This window comes from Exophiala oligosperma (assembly GCF_000835515.1).
Source record: "Exophiala oligosperma strain CBS 72588 unplaced genomic scaffold supercont1.6, whole genome shotgun sequence".
NCBI classification, from domain to species: Eukaryota; Fungi; Ascomycota; class Eurotiomycetes; order Chaetothyriales; family Herpotrichiellaceae; genus Exophiala; species Exophiala oligosperma.
Genome location: NW_015622823.1, coordinates 2217423 through 2232900, shown reverse-complemented (window position 1 = coordinate 2232900; position 15478 = coordinate 2217423). Strand labels below are relative to the sequence as shown.

The window sequence follows — 15478 nt, the reverse complement described above, 5'->3', positions numbered from 1 at the left end:
GTACTAAGAACACGGTACCATTTCGATGCCACAAAGTTATACATTCTTTTCAGAAATCAAGTGCTCCTTCTATTCTTTCTGCAGCTTAGTGCGAGACGGCGCAAAGCGTCCCACACTCCTTGCACCGTCTCCCCTCGCCACTGTTCTTAAATTCGAGAACGGCATTTTTGATCTCGGTTCCCAGATCCCTCAAATGGAAGGAGACTTCGCGCACCAGGTGTCGACAATCTTGACAATACCAGCGCAACCGGTCCACTGATCCCTCGGGCCTTTTTTGCTCAATCACCACCCCCGCAGTATCAGCGAACCGGACAGGGTTATGGGGGGTGCCCCCGGGCAGGAGAAACATTTCGCCCTGGCGGATCTCAATTGTCTTGAACTTGTTGTCATCGGATGGGTCAATGACATTCAAATTCATCGACCCGCGGTACTGATAGAACCATTCGGGCGTCTCGTTGACGTGATAGTCGGTCCTATCGTTCGGGCCTCCGAGAATCTGGTTCAGGGTCAAGTGTGAGCGAGGATGGCATCAAATGAAGGACATGAGCGAGATCAGCTCTGTGTCAACCCACCATGACCGTGACATCGCCGTCGTAGATACAATGATTGTTGACTGGAGGTCGGAGCAGGTGCGCATTGGTTTTCGTCCTGTAGGTCTTTGTTTTAACACGGAGGCCAACTTGTTTGAGCGACGTGCTTACCACTCGACGAGATTGATGGGATTTGATAGTGGCATGACTGTTCTTGCAACTTCGCCCTAGTTGGTAATGTCTGTCAGAGAAAGGCCAGAGTGAGCACCTGCAAGGCTTCTTCTGGCGAAAGAAAGAGGTACCTGAATTTCCTTCAGTCGGCGACGACGTTGGGGATGGTCGAATTGCTCGAGGCGGGGAAGGGAGGGGGTTGCGGAGGTGCCTTCCGCCCCTGACACCCCTGGCGGGTTTTAAGCAGTCGGTGATTGTGTCCTGTGTTTGAAGCTCCCTTGGAGTACGCCGCAAGGGTGTTAGCCTCCGCGGAGGTCAGGACGGCTCAGTGTACCGTCGACACAATCGAAGCGGAGACATGAAGGTGGCTTGACGAGAAACCTCCTTTCTCTGTTCGGCGACAATATGTCAATGTATTCATGGTTGTGTCTGTGTTTGGGATCGGAGCACCTCGCCGGTGAGCAGGGAGTGAATCTGCCGACAGCCTTTCGAGAAAATACAAATTGATGCAACAAGCTCGAGCTAGTGATCCAGTTGGATGCTGCTGAATGTACTCCGTGTGGTGACAAGTGCCTTCCATTCTTGATACGCTTAACTTGAATGCAACAGAATTGAAATCGTCATGGCACCATCGTTCGATATCGTCATTGTTGGAGCCGGTGTCGCCGGGCTTGCAGCTTCAATTTCCCTCGTTGGTGCAGGACATCGGGTCAAGATTCTCGAAGCCGCTCCACAGGTATGAACCTCCCATTCTCATCCGACCACGTTTCTCACCTTGTAACTGACTTGGTTACCTTTCTCTAGTTGACCGAGATCGGAGCTGGTATTCAAGTGCCACCCAACTCAGTCAGGCTTCTTAGCCGCCTGGGCGTGTATGATGAGGTGAGAACCTGCCGAGTGGAGTCGAGTTCGGCTCAGGACTGATACAATCATGTAGGTGGCGAGACTTGCAACGTGGCCTCGCAAGATCACGATTAAAAGATGGCAAAATGGTGTGGAAATTGGCTCTACACCTCTGCTGCCCAAGATGGAAGAAACGTACGGTTTTCCCTATTTCTTGATCCATCGAGGTGACCTCCACAAGGTGCTCCTGATGAAGGCTCAGGAGGTCGGGGTGGATATCCTCACTAGTTCTTTTGTTTCAAGTGTGGATGAGGATGCTTGCTCGATCACACTCGGTAATGGAAGCGTCCACATGGCAGACGTGATTGTCGGCGCTGATGGTAAGGACCTTACAAAAGCCTCTGAACTCCTTTGCCTCCGAGTATTGATCTTTCTCTGTTACCGCTAGGCATCAAATCTCGCGTCCGGAAAAGTTTGCTTGGGTCAGGCGACGTCGAGATCCGGCCCGACCCAAATTGCGCGTACAGAACCTTGATCCCCGGCGAACTGATGCTTCAAGATCCCGTCCTCAAACCTCTGATCGAAAGCCCGACTGCAACATGCTGGATCGGCCACAAAGGCCACGTGATGGCGTATCCGATCAGAAACGGTACACTGTACAACTTTGTGATGTGTCATCCGGGCTCTGTGCCCGTGGGAAAACCAAATGAAAACGCTCCGCTGGACGACATGCGCGCGAGATATAAGGACTGGGACCCGATCATCACCAGGCTAATCAACATTGTACCGCAGTGTCTGAAATGGCAAAATGCGGAGCTAGAGAAGTTCGATGACTGGAGCTCGAAATCCGGCAAAGCTGTATTGATCGGCGACGCCTGCCACGGAATGGTCCCATACATGGCCCAAGGCGCTGCGATGGCGATAGAAGACGGCATCACGCTGACCGAGTGCCTTGGTCGAGCCGAATCAACAAAGGACATTCCAGCATTGCTGCGCCATTTTGTTAACCTCCGCCGTGATCGCTGCCACATTATTCTAGACGCGGCACGCAACAATGGCGACATTTGGCATCTGCCCGATGGACCGGAGCAGGAAAAGCGCGACCAAGGCATGCGGGAGGGACCAAAGGAGACAATCGTGGCAGATCAAAGCGCAAAGATTGAAAACCCCAATAGATGGAGCGATCCGTCTTTTCAGCCTTGGATGTTTGGGTTCGATGCAGCTGCAGAGGTGAGCCCCACTCGTCGCCTGGACACCCCCTCTCGCAATGTACTAATTGAGGCGCCCAATATAGGCAAACAGATATCTTGACCAGCATTGGAAGCCTTCGAAGGATGATCTCGTCGACGTAGACCAGCAAACTAGTTTTCTCGAGCGATCTCTAGCAGTTCCCGTGGCTACCGGATAAACTGCCTGGGAGAGCACGTACGAAGGGTGATAGTTCTGAATTTTGTAACTGTGTATCTCAAGACAACGAATATACCACTTGCAGCTCCTAGATGCCTCGGTCAAAAGCCCGAGGCAATTGTTCTCCCCTGTATGTATCAGAATTCGAGGGAGAAATTAGGAATGGGGAATGGCAACTTGCTGTCATGTGCTTGTGGAGTCTTTTTGGATCTCAGCCCCTCTTAGGACGTCGAGGCCGATTTCGCGGTCTTGTCTTCCGTTCCACAAAGGCCATATAAAACAGCCTTGAGCTCACTCGGAGGCACAGTCCTCCTCCCGAGCAACGTGGATGCCATTTGACAATATCTATATCACTCCTCACTCTGGTAGAGTGCCAGACACATCTCTACTGCAATCAGCCAGGAGTCATCAAGGAAGAGACTCGACAAGTTCAGTCACCATGGGGTCAGGAACGCCCTCCATGTCGGGGAGTTGTCTTTGCGGTTCCATCATAGTCACGATCCCGAAACCTCAAACCGTCCTCCGCACAATGGCGTGCCATTGCACACATTGCCGAAAGGGAGCCGGTGGACCGTACCAGACGAACGCCGCATTCAGGTCAACGGATGTCGACATTCGAGACGAAGCTTCCAAGCTGACAAAGTACACATTTCCTGGCGATGATGTTTGCAGCGGGTATTCCAAGGAGAAATGGTTCTGCAATGTACGTGTTTGATCCCAAAGCCGCGTTCCTTACAATGAACAACATGCGTTTGGTTGTTGACTTGCGACTTTCTGTTTGAATTACAGACCTGCGGCTGTACCATTTTCATCCGACCGATGAAACACGATGGCGATGTCGTGGTTTTGAAGACGAGCATCTTAGAGAGAGATCTGGAGAACTGTCTGAGGCCGAAGATGGAATATTTTGTCACAAAACGATGTTCTTATGTAGCCTCGATTCCGGAAGCGAAGCAATTCGATGCCATGCCTTGAAGGAAAATTTGAGAAGATCGACTATCAAGGGCTTTCAGGTAGTTTTAGGGACAAGAAACAAACGAGGTATGAACGAATAGACCCACATCGCTGTTTATTTGAGATCAACTATGCCAAAGAGCCCAAGGGGCTTCATTCACTGCCAAAGTAAAACTGCCTTGACGCATGAGCCTGTAGCGAGGTCCTGATGAGCCTTCTCAATGTCTTGATACGGATAGGTCTTGATCAGCTTGTCGATTGGGAATCGGCCAGCCTTCCAGAAATTAACGAGATGCGTGATGAACTGCGCACACAAGTGTTAGGAAAAGAACCCAGATTTTGCCTAGAGGACATGGAACAATCAAGAGCGTACCTGTGAAGGAACGGAAGATCCCTGATGAACACCCATGTAGCTCACGCCCTTCTCCAGCCACTTGGCCGGTTCGATCTCGAGGGTCTGCCCCATTGCAGGGGCGCCGACCGTCACGACCAGAGCGCCGGGGCTGGCACACTCAAACATGCTCTGAATCGTAGAGATTCTTCCCGTCGCGTCGAGCGCACGGTCGACACCCTGTCCGGCGGTAAGTCTCCTGATCTCGTCCACGACACGGCATTTGTTGGCATTGATGACATCCGTGGCGCCCATGTGCCGTGCGATGGTGAGTTTGGAGTCAACCACGTCGACGGCGATAATCTTTGCCACGGGCGTCAGCCCGGCAGCAATGATAGCAGCCATACCCACAGCTCCGGCACCGAAGATGGCGATCGAGGAGCCGAGCACCGGCTTGAGCACATTCAACACGGTGCCGGCGCCCGTCTGAACACCACAGCCAAAGGAGCACGCGACTTCAAGCGGAAGAGCCTTGTCCACACTGACCGCCGACCTACCTCTGACCACCGCTTTCGCCGCGAAAGATGACTGACCGAAGAAGTGGGACGCGACAGCGGAGCCAGCAGGCAGGGAGAAACTTGTTGTCCCGTCAAGCCGGGACCCCTTGAAATTCTGTTGCCTCATTTGCGCACAATAGGCCGGGGTACCAGCCCTGCAACGGAGGCATTCGCCGCACGACGAAAACGAGAGCAAGACGTGATCGCCGGGCGCTACGTGAGATACGCTGGCGCCGACCTGCTCGACGACCCCGGCTCCTTCGTGGCCTCCAACGAATGGAAAAGGCACCGGGATGGCGCCCTGTACATACAAGCGTCAGCCGGCTCGCGTTCCTCGTCATATGACCTTCACAGTATGAGGAAGAAAATAAGGACTTACGTTTGCACATGCATAATCAGTATGGCATATCCCCGTTGCTACCATTCGCACCACGATCTCGTCGTCCCGAAAGCCTCCCAGCACAACGGTCTGTGGTTCAAAGGGTTTGCCGACTCCGGAACAAACCAAAGCTTCGACGTAGGCTCCCATGTTGCGAGGAAACGTCGATGCAAAGTATGAAGATAGGGCTCCTCCAATAACTGCAGTTGGAGCAATTGTTCTTCGCCGGGGAGCTGTCACATACTGTAGGCCTTTTACACCTGTATTCGTGGTAGGCGTGTAGCCATAGCCGCGGAGGCGCCTTCCGAAAGACAAATGGCAAGGTGGGGATGCTCCTTAGGCACGGAGGGTCAAAGTAATCAAATAGTGCAGACACCATTCATTGCAGCGAACATAGTTTCCTCGACTTTGGTAGCTCAAGGCTGTGTTATCAGCTGCGATGGAGCGAGTGGTAGCGTGTGAGATGCAGGTAAGGGCTTTGACGGATGCTTCATACACTGCCCTCCATCCGCATACAATGAGAGCCATCAACGCCCCCAATGGTTGTGAACAAGTGTATTGGGTTCCCCTGTGCGGCAAAGGAAACCACCTGTGGTAAGGGAGATGTTTCCTTGAAATCGACAGACCCTGTATATTGAACCCTGAACCCGGTCCATAACGGCAGCGATACATATATACGACGAGGTCGCATATAGTATGCTTCATGGCAGTCTAGCACCCACAGGTCAGGAAGCTGGCCAAATTCTCGCAGCCCGAAATCACCCACATCTTATTCCGAGGTGTAACTCAACTAGCTAAGTGAAAGCGCTTCTATGGAAAATGCTCAGCAAAAAGCTTTGCCAGCCGCGGGAAAACTGCAAGAGAGTTGAGTCGTACGATCTTCTCCATATCCGCATCAGTAAACAAGCCCGACTTCTTTGGCGCATTGTATCCTTCTAGATATGTCTTGTCGTCGAATCTCATAGTATAGGGGTAGTCGGTAGCGTACAGGAGATGCTCCACCGGGATCCCCAAGTCCTTGATCACGGGGTACTGCATCGGGCTCGAAATACTGGTATCAAGGTAGATGTTCTTGGAGCGCAAAAGGTCCCTTGTGCCCATCCCATTGTTGGTTTTGGTTACAACATTATCCAGATGTTGCTGACCGATGCGATCAGCAAGAAATGGGAAAGCGCCGCCATTATGAGAGAACAAAAAGCGAACGTTGGGCACTCGTTGAAGTAGGCCGGAATGAATAACACTGGTTATGGCTCGGCATGTGTCGAATGGAAACTCCTGAATAACTGTTTCAACTGCTGGTCAGCGCCTCTCTCGGGCAAACATGGATCGCCGGGTTGGGTTCGAGAATGCTCACATGGCCCAAAGTTCAGGTGGGGAGGCATCACCGTGTCAGCCGGATGAATGAACACTACAGAGCCCAATCTATCAATTTCTTGCCAGACTGGCTCTAGATCTTTGTCACCCAAGTAACGCTCTCCTGCTCAGGTTAGAGAAAAAAGCGCAATCGTAAGAAGTGGACAGATACAAACCCATGGCCGTCGTCACCGCAAATCCATCGGGAGGCGTAGGCAGGCTCGCAGCCTTGTGGATGAAGTCGATACATTCCTGCGTGTGGGGAAGCGGTAGAACGGCAAAGCACCCTGCAGCTATTAGCGAATACATCTGCAAGTTACGTGAGTCTCAGAACAAACCAAACCTCAGCGGATTATATGCGACGTATTCCAGTTGCGCCGCGAGTGACTTCTCGCAGAGACTTACGAACTCAGCGGGGGTTAGGTCATTGTGCCACTCTTTCTTGATCGATGGAGCCTGGTTTTTGCCGCCTGTTAGATTGCTAGTTCGGCATGTGTTCCCTGCACAGGGCGCTCACAATGACCGCAGTTTGAATGCCGACTTCATCCATGTACTTGAGATGGTCTTCTGGTGTCTTGGGAAATGGTGAGTAATTGAGATTGTAAGAGTTGCTCTCGAACTCAGACTGCAGCTCTGCGACAGTTCCAGGAAAGCAATGGTGATGAACGTCAATTCGGCCTGGGCCCGAAAACGCTGTGGAGGGTGTTGGCTTTCCCATCGTTGCTGAATGATTCGTGACCAAAAACAATAGTATAGTATCTCTCGTTCAACAATGCCCTTATGTATTTGACAGTTTCAATGCACCAACTATTGTCCATGCAAAGGATTTTTGGGTCTCACGTCGGACGGAGAGTCCGCGCGAAACCTGGAATATTGAGGCCGCAAGACGGAGGGCAACGGAGCCCTTGCCCGCCGCCCACACTATCGGAACCCTGGGGTATTGATGTTTGCGTTCATGCGGCGGATTGTAATATTCCGTCAGAGGGGGGCAGTAGCTATACTCCAGATTCGTTGGGATGCTTGACTATCCGTCAAGGTTGAACGGCGTGGCTATTTCTATAGAGTGACTGGGAAAGAACGTCTAAATGAAGATGACAGGGGCACGATATTCGCTGTCTTCGAAACAGACTTGAGTGTAGATTGCCTTGACATGTATAAGTCTTCATCCTTTAATAAATGCTCGACAATGATGACTTTCGAATATGATACTCTGATATAGACACCTCTACTGTGCTCTACACATACGGCTCCCGATTCCTTTCGCAATATGCACCACCAGTTAGCCAGCTACCCAATACTTCTGCGCATAGAACGGTGGTTTCAATGCCATTTATTTCAATCCTTCTCCATGTACGGCGACAGTTCCAGAATGCCACTTCACTCGTTGCCATTGGCGAATAGCAGCACCCTTCCACCAGAGTATAGCAACCGGAAGGTGAAAGGCAAATAGGATCACAGCCAGTCCGCCAAATGAGATCGCATACCCGCTGTAGGTGTTCCAAGGTGTGACAGCGTAGACCAAACCAAACGCAGATAGGTTCTTCAGACCATTCAGCATAACCAATGCGGTGTCTGCCCTTTCGAGATATGTATCTGCGATATAGGTGTAAACCACGTTTCCTGCTACTATAGACCCGAATGCCATAAGGAATTCGCCAATGAGCGGAACAACCCAATGAGCGTGGTACTCTGTCGCGCACCCGAACATGATGAGGCCAGCGGGGCCAACGATCGCCGTCAGCAGTAGCATAGGCAAACGTAGTTCTGGCTGGAAGTCGCCCTTGGATTTCATCCTCCATTCCACAAACTGTTAGATGTTAGCAAAAGTGCGAAAGGCTGTTTTGTGCAGGGAAGATACTAACCTTGTCGTTGGCAAGGCCTCCATAGATGATCCCAAAGATATTCCCAAGCGATGGGGCAATAGAGGTCAATGCAACATCAGACAGATTGAATCCGAACTCCAAAGGATAGGACACCGAGTTGGTGGTCAGCATATAGTCGTTGGTGGCGAGAAAAATCGAGAAATACGCCGTCGCCAGTAGCACGATTGGATGTGGAAGATAGTACCACGGGTATGTGAAAGCAGCAATCTTGCTCTTAACTTTGGGATCTCCTCCGCCACTGGCATGCCAAAGACGAAGTCCATCGACAATCCGACGTTTTTCACCCACTTCGAACCTACCCGACCGTGTATAGGTAGTTTCCGGCATCAGGAAGAAAATGCCTACAAAAGCCCCGAACGTGGTGTACACCATGACATAGGAAGGAGCCCGCCACCCAAGGTTCAAAGTTGCGAATCCCCCAATGAGCCCGGCCAAGGAGAAACCCAGGAACTGGAACACAGTGAATGCTCCAGTGGCGGTCGCACGCTGATGCAAAAAGAAGACATCAGCCACGACCTGAGGGCCGATCGCCTCAGGGGCGGCATAGAAGAACGCAGCCAAAACGCGAGCGGCGACGAATTCTCCAAAAGTAGATGCTAGTGCTGCCCATATCGATATCGATGCAGCACAGAGGGAGGACACCAGAAAGCAAACCCTCAACCCGTAGATATTGGAGAAGGGCACCCAGAACAAGCACTTAGAGCACCAAGTCAGCGGTCACTGTTGTTCTTTGACCTTTATGAGGCAGGACTCACGCCAGCACCATAAGCTACCAATGGTCCATTGATGGTGTACGAAAGCTCTGTAAAGCTTGCGCCGTAGTGTTGATTCAATTCGAAGAAGGATGGCCCCTACCTCGCGTCAGTATCAACCATGATCAGGGCATGAGTATTGTGACATACCACAATAATGAGATTTGTGGTTCCAAGAAAAGCCCAATAGGATAAAATGGCCAGAAGACATGCTTTCTGCCAGAGTGGGAAGTTCAGAGGGTCATGAGGATCCTCACTCGGCTGAGGATCGAGCAGGATTCCGTTGCGGTATTTTAGCGTGCGGCCATTGTCTTCAGCAAGACACTGTTCCACATGCTCTTGAGGCTCGGATTCGGCAATGCCTGCTGACCTGGTAAGTAGATATTCCTATTAACTAGAGATCGACGGGCATGGTATCTCACCGGCTTCCACTTTCTTTGCGTCGAGCATGTTGGGCTCCTTCAGATGAGACAGAATGGAGAATGGAGTAAAGAGGTGTGTAGAGTGAGAGAAATGAGAGAGATACAAAGCCTTCTTGATCTCTGCTGGATGGCGAAATTGAAGGGAATAAATAGAGGTGAAGTAATGCTTTCCAATCCGACGATGGTTTCGGGACCGGACCAGCAGCTGGCGGAGGCTTCAGTAGTTTTCCTCTGATAGAAATCATTCACATTCTCCTCTGCCGCGTCGTATCTTCATTGTGATACTCTTTCACACGAGAATGCTTACCAGACCTTGGTCGAGCGGAGAGACCCTCCGAGATACAGTGAGAGCCCAGACCGCGTCGGCCGTAAGCTCCACCAACCCACATATAGAAAAGCAAATACAGTTTGACGAAGGTCTTCGGGAACGCATCTCGACTGTGACATCCTGAAACAAATACTTCTACGACTTCGATCAAGCATGCCTCGCCCGGTATACACCCCCTGTCCGGAGGGCACGAAGATGTGGGTACGTACAGAAAAGTCCGCGCAGAATCGCGGTAACCCCTATTCTTGAACATGGCGCAAGAGTGCCATATTCCCGATCTATTTCGACCCTGACCTGATTGGTTTTCCAGCTTCTCGACCTGGGAACCCTTGACATCGATGCCAACTTCCTCTTTGCAGGTCATCAAAATGGTACGTAGGAAGCTCGTCCGTCTCCCAACCTGCCTTGAAAGAAAGTCCCACATGCTCTGTCAGTTGCCGTACTTCATTTCCAGACTGAAAAAAATGCCTCTATTACAGCTGGGTCAGCCAGTAATCCGAACCCCGTCCACGAGCGGATCGAGATGATTGTCTATGCCGTTCTGATTGAGCATCCGAGCGCGGGGCTTTTGCTCTTCGAGACGGGCTGCCACGACGACATGGAGAAGCATTGGGGTCCGGTAAGCCCTTTCTCTCCCTTGTTACTTGAACGGACGGACCAAGACAACTTTTGCGGCTTGTTGCTATCGCAAATGAGTTAACGGACATACTTTGGAAAGATGTATGACGTCTCGCCGCGAAAGCGTTATACGACTGTCAATCGTCTTGATAAGCAAATCGAAGCCACAGGTCATTCGATACGAGACGTGCAGGCCGTCATCATGGGCCACTTGCGTACGTGATGCCTGGCACTCTTGGGGGGCCTTTGACCTCAAAACACTCAGGTCCACTAGCATAGCCGACTGACACATGTGAAGACGCTGACCATTCAGGGGGCCTGATGCATTTCATCGACACGAAAATCCCAATCTACGTTCATGACTTGGAGCTGACAAACGCTCTATGGTGTTTGTTTACCAAGGTAGGCCGTTGTTGAAATCTCAAGTTGAGAATCATATAGCGAAAGGCTTGTCCGCTGATAGTCGTGTCCTAGGCCGACGCTGGTCCCTATCAACCCTCTTACCTGACGCACCGTTTGAACTGGCAGACTTTTGGCGATAAAGTCACCGAACTCTTTCCCGGGATTACCATGCATCTTTGCGCGGGGTTTGCTACCTTTTCCTTGTTCTTTCGCGTTCTCGTCTTCTCCATAATGCTTATTACTCCTTCCCCCCCAACTCTCCAAAGCTATACATCACAAAGCACTCACTGACGTCTGAATCTTCCCACGATTCCAAACAGTCATACACCGGGCCTCTGCTGCATGCAGGTCGACTTACCGCAAGACGGTCCCTTCTTGTTCACGGGTGACCAGTTCCATATGAAGGAGAACTATACGAAGCAAATTGCGCAAGGTGAGAGACCTATACCGGAAAGAGCGATACCATCTGGCCCTTCCATATCATCTACGGCACATGAGTTCTTTAGAACTTGCTGATTGTTTTTGCCAGGCCTCTTGGGTCGTGACAAAAACGCCTGGCTCCAGTCGACCAAGTACATTTCCCGCTTGGAAACTGTTCTTGGGGCCAAGATCGTTTATGGCCACGATAAAGGAGTATTCATGGAGCTCAAACAGGTCCCAGACTACTACAGATGAGATTGGATGGCCCTAGAAGTGGACAAATATATTCCCTCCCGACGTGACGCATCGGGAGAGGTTAAACAAGATCAATAGGTTACAAATACTATTACATTGTCCTTGCTCTTTCACCAAACTGATTCCCTGTCTATCGGTGGCTGAAATGCGCCGCCGAGCGCTGTCCACGTGTCGAATGAGGTTTGTAACAATTTTCGCATCGGGTTGTCTTCAGAGTGTGGTGTGTAGGTCTGATCAGCGTTGCCGTAGAGGTAAGACTCGTTCTGGGTAATTTCGCTGATAAAAGCGTTGTCAACATTTGGAGGCCAGTCCAGACCATCCATTGGATCCAAGACATCGTCACCAAAGAGCTCCATTGGGTCGGTAGGTACAGTCCTCGAAGGGACTTGAGGCAGATTTCCTCCATCGAGGCGGCGTGCCGTGGCTTGATCATTACTATCCCTAGCGACATTCGACACCCGCCCCTGCTTGGCACCGATGGGTGGATCGTGCTTCTGCTCTGTCACAGCCTTCATCAAGCGCCTGAGAAAGCGTTCACTTCGGGCGACCTTTGGACCCCCGCGAGAGGCCATGTCGTGAATGTTGCTGACACCTCGCTGCATAAGCGTTTGGGCCTTGGGCAAATCAGTGATAACAACGGAGTGGTCCTCAGTCCGTAGACCCATAGCACCACAGAGGACGCAGAGTGCGTTGAAGATAACTGGAAATAGAAGTTCGGCATAAGTGAGGGTCAAACAGGAATAATTGTCATAGATTACACATACAGTGAAAATCCCACCACCATGCGCCTGTCAGTTCCGAACGTCGCGAACAGTCAATCGTTTCAATCTGCAATTGTGCCGATTCGACGCACAGTTTCGCACTCAGATGGGCAAGGTGCTTCTCAAAGTATGAAATGTTGATTCTTTTGGCGCCCTGGTCATCGCGTGATGATCCGGCAACCAGCTCGGTCGCATCGTCGGAGAACAGAGGCGGCCATTTCTTTGAAGCGTTCCGTGGCCAGCGTCGGTTCTCCGGATTCTGTAGGAGAAACAGAATGGACTGGCGGTGAAGTAAGAGACGCATCCCAAGGAACCGGATTTTAAGGATAACCTTCTGCCGTTGTATGACGCGGGGATAGTTGTCCTCTAGGCCGATGTTTTCAAGGGAGAATTTGAGATGAGGAGGAAGTGTTTCATGCCATTCCTGGAGGTATCCATCGAGCTGTATAATTGCCGAAAGCTGCCTGACAGCGTCGCAGCTGCAGCCATAGGAGGAATCCTGCTTCTCACCATGATGGCCACAGTTAAGGTCCAATTTGTTGGTTGCTGAGATCTGATGAAGCTCTTCAATTATTTTATCCATGGTGCGGTAGAGGTTTATAGTGCAGACGAAAAATGCATTTACAGAAGGACAATCGCTGGGCTGGGCTTTGCCCATTGCGATGTAATTATCGTCGACCGGCTCAGGTAGACTATTTTGGCCTGACAAGACTCGAACGTGGGGGATTCCAATGGGGCGTCCATAAATCATGCTGCAAACCCTGCTGATGTATTAGCCACGTATGCATTCGCAGAAGGACATGGAAAATAAGAGCCTTACCGATCCAGTGAAAAGCATCCCCACCACAGTCGCTTGCGGAGTTCAATATCCAAAGGGCTCAGACCACTATTAGGGGACGGGGCCACGTGGACGCCCAAACCCAGTGCCATCCTTGTTGCATGGCCTGTTGTTAGCCAACATTCATTAGACCGCGTGGTCCCCTGCTGGTACTGGGCGGCAAGTAGCAACGATTGAAGCATGGTGATACTGCAAGTGTCAAAGGCGTGTGCGATCAGATAGCCATGACCGCGTAGGTAGTACTGCTTGCCTGCATCGTAAACATCTGGAAGTGGTGCCCCGGCTTCGGTTTCGTAGAATTGACAGGCAAGCGCAAACACGAGGTTGAGTTGGGACATCCGTATCGGACTCGGAGGCTCGTCAGAAGAACAGATTCGGTCGTACCGTTGTCTTATTATCTCCTCGTTCAGAAAGGGCCACACAGAGTTCGCCGCTGCGAAATAACGATCCAACAAAGCTTTGGCGACCAATCGCTGAGGTACATATTGCAGGTACGAGTGGTTGAAATAGAATTTCAATGCGTCCAAAGCGTCCTGCTGAGGCGGCGGCTCTCGTCGCAGAAGCGTCGTCGAGAGGTTAGAATTGTTCGAGGCACGATCGACAAGAGTGGAGGATGCAGTCGCCGGCTTGTCACTCAGAGAGGGAATTTCTGATCTACCCGACACCGACTTGGGCTCCTTGCTGAGTGTTGAAGCCTTGATCTTCAGTGCGAAGTTGAATGTCGGGGACGTATCGAAAGTATCTTCTGCTTGTACATCTTCTGGAGAGGACCCGACATATTCAACCATGCCATCAATAATCTGATGGTCAGCTTCACTGTCTTCGTCAACGTCGCTGTCATCGCCGTGACCTGATGTGGTAGTAGGTTGAAGTCCCCGGGAATCATTGGTGATGCCTCTATGGGGTGGCTGCCTGTGTTGAGACGTCTCTTCTGATGGATGAGGGGACTCTGTTTCAGGTCTCTCGGCTCGCGATGAGAAAGTCGCATCCGTCGACGGCATATGCGAGAGATTGTGGCTGATCCATGGAGCGTTGATTTGTTGATTGTCATCTCCCGACGTTGCAGTATTGTTGGTGTCGAACACGCGCTCCTCAATTTGGGAACTAGCCCCCTTTTGCCAGTTGGACACAGCGAACGACCCTTGCACCTCGGTAGGTGGCTCACACGTAGTTGTGCCAGTAAAGGCTGTGGAGTGCTGATTTTGGCTAGTCAGTGTCGAGATATGATTTTGTGACTCAGGGTAAGCTTCGCAGGCTGTCGGTGTCGGTCGTCCGTATCTGCTCTCATACTGCCGGAGCTTCACTTCAAGGTCTTCGACATGACTGTGCGGATAGGGCGAATCAGTTTCTGCGCGCGGAAAAGATAGACGTCCTTCCGGAAATTGGAGGAACTGGAGTGCTTACGCTTGTGAGCATTTTGCTCGCTTCCACACCGGCGGGAAAATGCAGAGTTTGTCATGAGCAGCGCAATAGGAGCATCGCGGCTGCGCTGCGTCGCATCGGACTTTGCGACGCTTACATGCAGTGCAAGCCTGGTGATTGGGATTCACGGCCCCGCGTTTCTTCGGTCTGGGTTCCGGGAGTCGTGGCCCTTTTGACGGCTCGTTCGATTCATTGTCTTCCGCCATCTTTCAAGCCTTTCAGAGCCTCGGCCTTTGTCACCACAATTGTGTTTCAGGTGGTCATATTTAGGGATGAGTCGACTGACGAATATTTCCCCAGGCCGCGAGTATATGCGGAGGTGGGAGGGCGGAGTGCGGAGGACCCTTCCGAGGCACGTGTCCGGAGACTGTCTCCGAGCCCAGCTTCCATTGGCTGGGGTCCGCAGGTCTTTGGGTCCTCCTCACTTGGACATCCCCCGGATTGTCCCTGGCCCGGCTTCGTCTGTGGAGATACTTCATCAAGGTCGAAGACGCCAAAAGACGCTCTGCCTATCCATTCTGCTCAGATATGTTGTGTCTCTTGGTACTAACGAGATTCTATAGCCTAGCTTCCGGTGCAGTAAACCTCGATCCCAGGGTGTGTCTGCTCTTGATTGGAGGTCAAATCATCTAATACAAGCTGCAACTGGTCTACCTGGATTATTAATAACACTGGTAACATCAAGGGCCTTTTTCACCCAGGGATCAGCACTTCAACATCCATGTATTAGCATCAGCATGCCTGAGTTGTTTGGCAGGGTCATGGTTGAGTTCTGATTTGGTTGCAAAACACGAGATATCACTACCATTAGTTCCGCAACCGGTAATGCCAACGTCCATGACATCCATATCA

The 15478-nt window shown here is 51.4% G+C and overlaps 4 protein-coding genes across 4 annotated transcripts; 2 read left to right on the top strand and 2 right to left on the bottom strand.

The window, feature by feature from the left end:
- Positions 1–85: 85 nt before the first annotated feature.
- Positions 86–736, bottom strand: PV06_07209 (3-hydroxyanthranilate 3,4-dioxygenase; the record flags this gene model as incomplete). Its single annotated transcript, XM_016408409.1, has 3 exons — positions 86–496; positions 573–648; positions 702–736. 3 exons carry the CDS (start codon positions 734–736, stop codon positions 86–88), a joined length of 522 nt encoding a protein of 173 aa, XP_016261889.1.
- Positions 737–1323: 587 nt separating this feature from the next.
- On the top strand, positions 1324–2952 carry PV06_07208 (uncharacterized protein; the record flags this gene model as incomplete). Its single annotated transcript, XM_016408408.1, has 5 exons — positions 1324–1437; positions 1506–1583; positions 1639–1924; positions 1993–2774; positions 2839–2952. 5 exons carry the CDS (start codon positions 1324–1326, stop codon positions 2950–2952), a joined length of 1374 nt encoding a protein of 457 aa, XP_016261888.1.
- A 331-nt stretch (positions 2953–3283) lies between these two features.
- PV06_07207 (uncharacterized protein) lies at positions 3284–4011 on the top strand. Its single transcript, XM_016408407.1, has 2 exons — positions 3284–3654; positions 3741–4011. The coding sequence occupies exons 1-2, from the start codon at positions 3391–3393 to the stop codon at positions 3924–3926; spliced, it is 450 nt and encodes a 149-aa protein (XP_016261887.1). The 5' UTR covers positions 3284–3390; the 3' UTR covers positions 3927–4011.
- A 3844-nt stretch (positions 4012–7855) lies between these two features.
- PV06_07206 (uncharacterized protein) lies at positions 7856–9610 on the bottom strand (the record flags this gene model as incomplete). The annotated part of the gene is made up of 5 exons (XM_016408406.1): positions 7856–8332; positions 8388–9104; positions 9164–9259; positions 9311–9522; positions 9583–9610. The coding sequence occupies 5 exons, from the start codon at positions 9608–9610 to the stop codon at positions 7856–7858; spliced, it is 1530 nt and encodes a 509-aa protein (XP_016261886.1).
- Between the last annotated feature and the right edge of the window lie 5868 nt (positions 9611–15478).

What these genes read in the sequence shown, in the direction of transcription:
- PV06_07207 (XM_016408407.1), top strand. Translation starts at nt 3,391, where the DNA reads ATGGGGTCAGGAACGCCCTCCATGTCGGGGAGTTGTCTTTGCGGTTCC. An exon ending in AGGAGAAATGGTTCTGCAAT is followed by an intron (nt 3,655 to 3,740) that starts GTACGTGTTTGA and finishes TTTGAATTACAG; the next exon opens with ACCTGCGGCTGTACCATTTT.